At 30.8% G+C, this 11,123-nt stretch overlaps 1 protein-coding gene across 7 annotated transcripts in view; it reads right to left on the bottom strand.

The window, feature by feature from the left end:
- Positions 1–699: 699 nt before the first annotated feature.
- LOC135139719 (uncharacterized protein) overlaps positions 700–11,123 on the bottom strand; it is a 93,651-nt gene continuing 83,227 nt past the window's right edge. For 5 of the 7 annotated variants that reach the window (XM_064070022.1, XM_064070023.1, XM_064070025.1 and 2 more), the window contains 5 exons: positions 9,900–10,173; positions 9,647–9,673; positions 9,271–9,573; positions 9,143–9,219; positions 700–1,429 (listed from right to left, as the gene is read on the bottom strand). In XM_064070022.1, the coding sequence (XP_063926092.1) occupies positions 1,243–1,429; positions 9,143–9,219; positions 9,271–9,573; positions 9,647–9,673; positions 9,900–10,173 (868 nt within the window). In that variant the 3' untranslated portion in view covers positions 700–1,242. Of the gene's footprint in view, positions 1,430–2,105; positions 2,122–9,142; positions 9,220–9,270; positions 9,574–9,646; positions 9,674–9,899; positions 10,174–11,123 lie in introns of all 7 variants that reach the window. The other 2 variants (XM_064070029.1, XM_064070026.1) reach the window with 2 other exon arrangements.

The raw sequence follows: 11,123 nt of genomic DNA, 5'->3' as shown, positions 1-11,123 counted from the left end.
AAATTAAAAGATCACTCAAGCGGCAACATAGTACGAAAATTCAACCGACAACATCGTCTAGGGAAATTTTTAGTACCAAGATGTGCTACTAAAAAAATTGAGGTTAGGCTGATTATGATTTTTGTTCAAAACACGTAGCTTTTATTAATTTTATTTTGATATTTTTGTCATGAAATTTCAAATTTGAAGTTTTTGTACTGCCAACTTACCAGTGTAAAAATAAGCCCTAGAGGTCTTTTATTTGGTACCAACTTAATTCAACTGTTTTTTTAAATTTTTGTATAAAGAGTGGATAAAAGATTAAAAACGTTGCGCTCTAAATTTTGTTAAAGTTTTTGCAGGTGAAGGCGTGGGGTGGAACATCTAGATTTTATAAGTCTATGGATTAACTTCCTGTTGAACATAACCTCATAAATCCTGGCTAACATCCCAGCGTTCTGGATTCTCGTTGTAATTTTGTATTTGTATTCGTTATGTTAAAATGTAACCACTTCGGTTCAATTTTATATTTAACAATGTTTATTTGTATAATTTTCTGTTGTCAGCTGTCAACTTTGACAGCCTACTATTGACATTAAAAAAAAAGATGTAGCTCTTTTTCCTAAATGGGTACCAATGGAAAGTGTGGGTGCAATAAACAACTAGGCAGTCTTTGATGATTTAATTTCTTTTATTCTTACATAAATAATACATCTCTATATTACACTAGTAGTAGTAATACTTAGTAAGGAGTAACAATAAATAAATTTCAAATATCACCTAATTATAATCGCTGAAATATTGTCAAAACAATTCCAAATTGACAAAAACAAGAAGATTAATTTTTAAACGTTAGGTTATAATTTTCCTCTTTCTAATTATTATATATTTATCTGTATTAGGTAATTAGATCAAATTTCATTATCGCAGTGAGTCACACACCTTCAAAACTGTACTGACACTTGAAAAAATTAAACCATGAAAAAAATAAGCATCATACTAAAAGCCTGTTACACCTACACAACTCTACTCTCCAATAACACAACGAAATAATCACAGTCAAAAATGTTTAGTCTTAAGTACATATAAATTATTTACAAAAATAATTTAAAAAGCTGAAGACGTGCGCACCAAAGCTCGCTTGCACTACGCCCAATATGAAAATAAAAAAATCTGTCTCGATCTCACTTAATTTAGTGGAGAATCATCGATGCGCACTTCCCCAAGAATTTGTTACTAAATTAAAAGCAAAATATTTGAATATCACGATGGTAAAGAAGGCGTTCTAGTTCGACTATTTGCACGGCGTGGAATTGATGAATGACCGGTGTAACGTTGGGGCGATGGGGGCTCTCCGGGTTTCCTCCACAGTTTTGATGATGGTTTCTTCGCCTGGCAATCGGTCTGGAGGAGGGGACGAGATCTTCTTTGTTGGGGAGATTCATTCGCACTGGAACAACGCCAAAGCGACAATTAAAAAATCAACGTGGAAGAGCGAAGCGATGATCAAGCGTGAGCGCATTTACGAGACGAGGAGTTTACGTTGCCGCTTTCGCACTCCTGTCATCATCCGTACTTTTTATTACTTTCCTCCCTCTGTTGTTCGGCACGTAGGTCATCGAATTTTTCATTTTGGGTGAAACACAGGTGGCGCATTGTGGATGTGGCGAATCATCTTATTTTATTTAACAGTTGGAGGAGACGCTGTCTGCCCCACCTGTGTTTTATACGTGTTCTGAACTTTAATACGAATTTTGACATGTTATAAGTTTCCGCGTGTCGTATTAAACAAGTTTTCATACAACATCAACATTCACATATATCTTACCCGAAATTGCTACATGGCAGCATGAAACATTTAAATACACGATTACAAGTTTTAGATAATGGACAACAATATTTAATATAAAAATATCTCCAATTTAAGTTGAATGAAAATTTTAAGGCAAAAAATATTACGACGTGTTAAAGCACCAATAATTTTTTTAAGTTTATAAAAATATTTAAGACTCTTCAATGAACGGGTTGTAGTAACAGGAACTACAAGAATATAAAATGTTTAGAAGGCACAACAAATTAACAGCACACAAAACAACCACACCAAATAAGAGATCAGCTAACACTACCTTCCCAATCCTAAAGCTGTTTCCAAGAGGGCGAATCACGAAGCAGCACAAAGAGACAGAATTAGATCAAAATGACGTCAGATTAGTCTGCGTTGTATGGGTTTTGCAAAATTATTAAAAACAAAAAAATATTGCATGATCGATTCGGCGCAGATAATCAAGGTTTTTGTGCCTGAGGTGTGTTTACTACACAGAGAAGTGCGACTTAAAAAATAAATGGGCGGTAAAAAATTATCAGCGCTGTGTTAATTGTTCTCGATAACAATATGGTAATATTTTTATAGTGATAAAGTATGGCAAGTTACGTGTTTAACTTATCGTACAACAATTAAAATTTTTCAGTGTTGTATTTTCATAAGCAAGTTGTTTTTATTTTTTTCATCTGAGAACACGTCCTATTATTTGTTTTCCGACGTAACATAAATATTTAGGTTTTTTATTTTTTATGTTTTAGTTTATGTAGATGGTAAACCGAAACCAAAATTAGTTTGATCTTCTTCAGCAACAAACAAATTACGTAAATGTTATTTAAATGGTATAAAATAACATACTCTTCCATTTTGAATTGCGAATCCGTGTTGAGTCTTTAACCTAGGGATCTAGATTTTTGGAAAAAATTCAAAATTGTATTAAAATTTTACGAATTTTTGATTCCTCGATTTTTTATTTTTCGATGTCACATTTTCCGACTTTTAGATTTTCCCATTTCTCAACTTTTCGATGTTTTGATTGCTCAACGTCTCGATTCTTCAGTTTTCATTTCTGCATTTTGTGGATTCTTTATGTTTCTTCAATTCTTCAGTTTTTCCATTGATTTATCAGGTTGTTGATCTTTCGTTTCGATTTCTATTTCTTGATTGAGATTTGATGTTTAGATTTCGCGATGTTTTGTTTTCCGATTTCCAGGTTTTTCACCTTTCGGCTTTTCGATTTCGCGACATGTAGGGTTTTCTATTTTAAAATTGTTCTATTTTTCGATATCTGAATTCTTCAATTTTCTCTTTTTTTAGACATTTGAAATTTTAGATTTTTCAATTTTTCGATTTTTTATATATTAAGATTTTTTAATTTTTGATGATTCGAATTCTAAATCTTCCGACTTTTCGGTTTTTCCATTTTTCGATTTTTAAAATTTTTCCAGATTTTCAATTTTCAATTTTTCAATTTCTCGATCTTTTCATGATTCAATTCTTCGATGTTTCGATTTTCCGATTTCTAAGTTTTTCGATTTTTCGACTTTTAGGCTTTTCGATTAATCAATCGTAGAATTTTGTGATTGGAATTTTCTTTGAGATTTTCAATTTTTCATTTTTTTGAATTCTTTGAATTTTAGTTTTCGGTTTTTCAATTTTTTGTTTTTCAACATTTCAATTCTCGGATTTTTTTCATTTTTAGAATTTTCGATTTCTCGATTTTTCAGTTACTCTATTTTTCATTTTCCGACCTTTCGGCTTTTCGATTTAATTAATCTTCCAATTTCTTGATGTTTCGAATTTTCAATTTTTCGTTTTTCGATTTTTCGATTTCTCAATTTTTCAACATTTCAATTCAGGGAACTTTTTCAATTTTAAATTTTTCGATATCTCGATTTTTCAGCTCTTCTATTTTTCATTTTTTCGATGATTTTTCCGATCTTCCGATTTTTCGACTATTCAATTTCACGATTCTTCGATTTTTCAATTTTTTGATTTATCGATATTTTTAATTTTCCAAATTTTTCGAAGTTTAGATTTTCCGATTTTTCCACCTTTGGGCTTCCGATTTACCAATCTTCCAATTTCTCGATGTTTCGACTTTTTCTAATTTCCCGCTTTTTCAGTTTAAAACTTTTTAAAATGGTTCGATTTTTAGATTTCCCGAATTTTCAAGTTTTGGATTTCTGACTTTTTTCCACTTTTCGGCTTTGGATTTTTCAGTTTTTCAATTTTTCCGATATTCTGGTTTTAGAATTTTTTGATTTTTAAATTTTTTAAATTATTCCCATTTTTCGATTTCTCGACTTTCAGGTTTTTCGATTAATCAATCTTAGAATTACGTGATGTTTCGAATTTTTAATTTTTCACTTTTTGGATTCTTCAAGTTTTCAATTTTCCGTTTTTCAATTTTTTGATTTTCCAACATTTCAATTCTGGGATTTTCTCAATTTCTGGATTTCACTTTTCGATTTTTTATTTTTTCGATCTTTTCAATTTTAGATTTTTCGAATTCTTGATTTATCAGTTCCTCTATTCTTAATTTTTTCAAATTTTTAAATTTTGGATTTTTCAATTTTTTCATGATTTTTCCGATCTTACGATTCTTCGATTTTTCAATGTTTTGATTTATCGATTTTTAAAATTTTCTCATTTTTCGAAGTTTAGATTTTCTGATTAGGTTTTTCGACTCTTCCACCTTTGGGTTTTCGATTTACCATTCTTCCAATTTCTCAATATTTCGACTTTCTCTAATTTCTCGCTTTTTCAGTTTTTCGATTCTTTAATTTTTCGATTTTCCAATTGTTTGATTTTTCGGTTTTTCGCTTTTTAAAATGGTTCCATTTTTCGATTTGTCGATTTTTCAAGTTTTCGATTTCTCAATTTTTCAACATTTCAATTTTGAGAATTTTTTAATTTCTGGATTTTTCAATTTACCGATTATTTATTTTGTCGACATTTTAATTTTTCGAGTTTGCAGTTCCATTTTTTATTTTTCAATTTGTCGAATTTTGATTTTTAAATATTTTTATTTTCTTAGAAGAATAAGTCGTCTGCCAAAATCAATCTTATCTTGGAAAGTACTCGCCCCGCCCACCCACCCTTATTTTCTTAGAGGATGTCATTCGCCAAAGTCAGTCTCATCTCGACAAATATGTATTAGCCCACCCACCCTTTATTTTCTTAGAAGAGTGGGTCATCTCCTATAATCAGTCTTATCTTAACAAGTACTACCCCCGCCCACCCACCCTTTATTTTCTTAAAAGAGTGGGTCATCTGCCAAAATCAATCATATCTTGACAAATACTAGCCCCGCCCACCCACCCCTTCCCAAGATAAGATTGTTTTTGGCTGATGACCTCGATTCTTCTAAGAAAATAAAAGGTGAGTGGGCGGGGATTTTTCAGTTTTTCGATTTGTCAATTTTTGGGATTTCTCAACATTTTGATTCTAAAATTTTTCGAGTTTTCGTTTCGATTTTTCAATTTTCGATTCTTTGGTGTCTCTCAATTTTTTTATGCTTCTTCAATTTTTAGACATCGGATTTTTAAATTTTCCTGATTCTTCGATTTTACATTTTTTGATTTTCCAATTTATCGGTTTTTTTTTAAATTTTCGAATTTTACAATTTTTAATTTTTCGATTTTCCGTTTTTCCAATTTTTCGAGATTTCAGTTTCGATTTTTTAATTTCTCGATTATTCAGTTTTTCTTTTTTTCTGTTTTTAATTTTTCAATTTTTCATTTCTCGACTTCTCGGTTTTTCGATTTTTAAAATCATTCGATTTTTCGATTTTTCAAGTTTCCGATTTCCCATTTTTCAACATTTCAATTTTGGACTTCTTTAAATTTTTCAGTTTTTCGAATTTTTAAATTTTTTATGCTTTATTTTCTCGATCTTTCGACTTTTGACTTTCAAATTTTTCAGATTTTTCGGTTTTTCAATTTTCTAATTTTTACATTTTTTTTTTTTATTTTAAAATACCGACAAATTGAACAGTCGAGAAGTCGAAAAACTGAAAAATCGAAATAGCATAAAATCGAAAAATAGGAAAAATTTGAATAAATCGATAAATTCAAAAATTAAAAATTTGAAAAACCGAAAAACTCTAAAATTAAACAATCGAAAAATAAAATCATAGAAATTTCGGTAAATCCAGAAATTGAAACACTAAGGAATTTTAAAACCGAAAAGTTGAAAAATCGAAAAATCGAAATAGCATAAAATCGAAAATAGGAAAATTTAAAAAAATCGATCAGAAAGTTAAAAATTTAAAAATTCAAAAATCGTTAAATTGAACAATCGAAAAATAAAAACATGGAAAACTCGATAAATTCGAATATCGACAAAATAAAAAACTTTGAAAACCGAAAAACTACAAAATCGAAAAATTTTAAAACCGAAAAGTTCAAAATTGAAAAACCAATAAAATAAAAAAACGAAAAATTGAAAAACCGAAAAAATCTAAAACAGAGAAGACCAGAAATCGAGAAGTCGAAACACCGATAAATCGAAATAGCATAAAAATTCAAAAACCGAAAAATCGTAAAATTGAACAATCGAAAAATAAAAACATGGAAATCTCGATAAATTCAAAAATCGTCAAAATAAAAAATTTTAAAAACCGAAAAACCAAAAAAGTCGAAAAATTTTAAAACCGAAAAATCTAAAAACAGAGAAGACGGAAACTCGAAGAAACGGGAAATCGAAATACAGATCAGAAATTGAAAAAATTAAAATTTGGAAAATTCAAAAATCGAAAAATAGAAACTTCAAAAAAATCGAAAAATTGATGTCAATCGAAAAACTCACACATCGAGAAAAACTGAAAAATCGTGAAATCGAAAGGTCAAAAAATCGAAAAATTAAAGATTGAAAAACTGAAAAACCGATTTTTCGATTTCTGGATTTTATCGAGTTTTCGAAGTTTCGATTTTTTTTTCAATTGTATAATTTCCAATTTTTCAATTGTTAATTTCCCGATTTTTCATCTTTTGGATTTCAACTTTTCTACATTTAAATTTTGGGAAATTCTTCAATTTTTCGAACGAAAAATGAAAAAAATGTTCGATGTTTAGAGTTCTTTGATCTTTGTATTGCTCAATCTTTCGATTTTTCGAATTTTGATATGTGATTTCATTTTAAAAGATCGAGAAATTGAACAATCGAGAAGTCGAAACACCGATAAATCGAAATAGCATAAAAATTCAAAAACCGAAAAATTGTAAAATTGAACAATCGAAAAATAAAAATATGGAAATCTCGATAAATTCAAAAATCGTCAAAATAAAAAAAATTAAAAACCGAAAAACCAAAAAAGTAGAAAAATTTTAAATCCGAAAAATCTAAAAACAGAGAAGACGAAAACTCGAAGGAACGGGAAATCGAAATACAGATCAGAAATTGAAAAAAATCAAAACTTGGAAAATTCAAAAATCGAAAAATAGAAACTTCAAAAAATCGAAAAATTGTTGTCAATCGAAAAACTCAAACATCGAGAAAAACTGAAAAATTGAAGATTGAAAAACTGAAAAACCGATTTTTCGATTTCTGGATTTTATCGAGTTTTCGAAGTTTCGATTTATTTTTCAATTTTATAATTTCCAATTTTTCAGTTGTTAATTTCCCGATTTTTCATCTTTTCGATTTCTCAACTTTTCTACATTCAAATTTTGGGAAATTCTTCAATTTTTCGAACGAAAAATGAAAAAAATGTTCGATGTTTTGAATTCTTTGAACTTTGTATTGCTCAATCTTTCGATTTTTCGGATTTTGATATGTGATTTCATTTTAAAAGATCGAGAAATTGAACAATCGAGAAGTCGAAACACCGATAAATCGAAATAGCATAAAAATTCAAAAACCGAAAAATTGTAAAATTGAACAATCGAAAAATAAAAACATGGAAATCTCGATAAATTCAAAAATCGTCAAAATAAAAAAATTTAAAAACCGAAAAACCAAAAAAGTCGAAAAATTTTAAAACCGAAAAATCTAAAAATATAGAAGACGAAAACTCGAAGGAGCGGGAAATCGAAATACAGATCAGAAATTGAAAAAAATTAAAATTTGGAAAATTCAAAAATCGAAAAATAGAAACTTCAAAAAAACGAAAAATTGTTGTCAATCGAAAAACTCAAACATCGAGAAAAACTGAAAAATTGAAGATTGAAAAACTGAAAAACCGATTTTTCGATTTCTGGATTTTATCGAGTTTTCGAAGTTTCGATTTTTTTTCAATTTTATAATTTTTAATTTCCAATTTTTCAATTGTTAATTTCCGGATTTTTCATCTTTTCGATTTCTCAACTTTTCTACATTTAAATTTTGGGAAATTCTTCAATTTTTCGAACGAAAAATGAAAAAAATGTTCGATGTTTTGAGTTCTTTGATCTTTGTATTGCTCAATCTTTCGATTTTTCGGATTTTGATATGTGATTTGATTTTAAAAGATCGAGAAATTGGACAATCGAGAAGTCGAAAAGCCGAAAAATCGAAATAGTTTAAAATAAAAAAATTGAAATGATTTTAAAAATCGATGAAAATGGAAAGTTAAAAAATTGAAAAATCGAAAAACCTAAAACAGAGAAGACGAAAACTCGGCGGAGCGGAAAATCGAAATATCAGAAATTGAGAAATTTAAAATTTAAAAATTCGAAAAATTCAAAAATCGAAAAATAGAAATTTCAAAAAATCGAAAAATTGATATATCAATCGAAAAACTAAAACATCTAATAAAAACTGAAAGATTGTGAAATCGAAAAGCCAAAAAATCGAAAATTTTAAGAAAAGAAAAACTGAAAAACCGATTTTCGATTTCTGGATTTATCGAATTGTCGATTTTTTTTAATTTTCAATTTTTAATTTTGGGAATTTCTCCATTTTTCGAACGAAAAATTAAAAAACGTTCGAATTTTTTCATGTTTGGGTTGATCGATCTTTGGATTTTTCGTATTTCGATATTTGGGTTTTTAAATTTTTCGACTTGTTTTTCGAAATGTTTCATTTTTCAATTGTTCCAGATTTTTTTTTTATATCTCTGAGATGTTACAATTTTTCGAAAAGCATTTTTTTTCCACTGGTTACCTGCTTAAAAAATATTTCATATCGTTCATACTTGTACGGCCCACGTAGCCTTAGAATTTGCATCCTTTTGGGACAGGGGCTGGAGGAGTTTAATTTACTTTATAGAGATTATCAGAAAACAAAAACCGCAATTTTTTTACAATTTTTCAAAGGGACGGGATTTCACCATTTTTTTTTAGTAAAGCACAAAAACCTTGATTACTTAAATGAGAGTCATACCCCATGTCAAAGTAAAAATCTACCAGCAAGAACATTTACCTGACTAGAGATCCAACGCTGCTACCATCAGTCGGCGAGCCATTAAGCAAGGAAGGACCAGCTGATATTGGACGAATCTGCAACCCGAACAAAAAATAACTAATCCCTTTAACCCCATCCTAACCCACCCTTTCTGTCTGGGTGGCAGCGTTACAGGTGGCGTATTCGGCCGCAACCGTCGATGCGGGCGCCGAATTAGAGGTAAAATTATCCGTCGTAAGCTTGACCATCTGTTCCTGCAGTTCTAACACAGTCTTTTCCTTATCTTCTAATTGTCCTTGCAGGAACAGCACTTGCCGCCTCAACTCGGCCAACTCCAGCCTGTTATCGTTCGCTTCGTCGCTTTGTGCGTCATCTCCCGAAGAGCATAGGCCATTGAAGAGACCATTCGTCAGCGCTAACTGACCATCAAATGGAATGTGAGTTTCGGACTGCAACGAAAAATCAGTCAAGGAATCAAGAAAACGCCCCCGTTTTTAGCGCACGAAGCTGAACGAAACTTACCCTCAACAAAATATCTTCGTCTGGCTGCTGGATGATTACAATGAAACATGCAAAACATGAAAATGAAATAAGACGACACAAGCTACACAAATGAAAAAAAATTAAAACAAAAAAAATACGTGGTGCGTTCACATTCTGGGGATCCTCGACGCGTTACATAAATCACCCGGATCCCCAGAATGTGAGCGGCGATAAAATGGCGGAACAAAGCACACAATGGCGCGTTCGTGAACGTCAGAAATAGAATAAGTACCTCGTTTAACACGCGTCTGAGCTTGAGGAGCATGGTTTTAATGCTCATAATGTCCTGTTTCATTGCGGAGTGACTCGCCCTATCTAATCGGATGGAATCGTCGGAGTCGTATCCCGCCGATAAAGGAACACCTTTGGAGAGTCGAAGGGGGCTGCTGGTGACGGAATGTCGCGATCTGGCAGTCGACTTGCTGTCTACGGATTTTGGCGAATCAGGAACTGAGTTCGGCGTGCCGGTTCTAGACCAGAGCAAGCGCGTCGTTTTGCTCGCATTACTGGAATAAAAGAACAAAATCATTTTATGATTCTTCCAAATAGAAGGGTATTATGCTCTAGTTCGATTACGAGGCGAAATGCGACAAGAATTGATTATCAGAGCGCGAAAATGCTTAATTAATTTCTAACAACCATACGGTTCGGAATTATGACTCATGGATTATAATGTTTTGGCTCTTTTGAATATTTGGGTTAATGGATAGAAGGTTCTCGATTTGTTTAACCAGCTGAGAAATTAGAAAATTTAAAATTATACACGTTTTCGGGATTAAGTATATTTATTTGGAAAGACAGTATTTTGGAAGGAAAAGCCTTGGAACGATGCTTTCGTTAGCTACCTTGACCATTTACTACGCCGCTTTTAAACAAACATTTTCTTTCAATTACCTATTCACTTTGAATAACATCCGTAATTATGTAAAAATCTCAATTAGTTAACGTCTCCAAAAATCTGCAAGGTCGGCAACTGCTTAAAAAATTAAAAGTTTCTATTACCTTCATGCACCGAAATACCGAATGACTATTAATGTTTATATTTTTGTCAGGCTGAATGAAAAAAAATTCGTCGAAGTTTATTTCGATAGAAATTCAATCGCCCCTGAACTACGGTCGAACAAATCCTGCTTGTTTGAAAAATTGTAACAACTGGAAAAATGTACTCTTAGTATTAACATGCTTAACTTCGAGTGTTTATAAATATATTTCGAAAGAATTCGACAATAAGCACGTTCCCATTTCAACCATGCAAGAAAATCAATCTATTATTATTAAATACTACGGGCGTGACATGACTAATCTACCTGAAAATGTGGTAAAGCGTTCTTGATTTTATCAAAAAGTATATTGTAAAAGTATATATATATTGATATTCAAAATGCACATACAAAATTTGACAACAATCGGTCCAGTAGTTTCGGAGATTATCTGTCTAATAAAAATCAACACAGAC

Source organism: Zophobas morio, unplaced genomic scaffold, assembly GCF_036711695.1.
Source record: "Zophobas morio isolate AGI-343-1 ecotype UQ-CSIRO unplaced genomic scaffold, CSIRO_AGI_Zmor_V1 ptg000033l, whole genome shotgun sequence".
Taxonomy (NCBI): domain Eukaryota; kingdom Metazoa; phylum Arthropoda; class Insecta; order Coleoptera; family Tenebrionidae; genus Zophobas; species Zophobas morio.
Note: the sequence above shows the minus strand (reverse complement) of the source record. Positions and strands in the feature narration are given on the sequence as shown.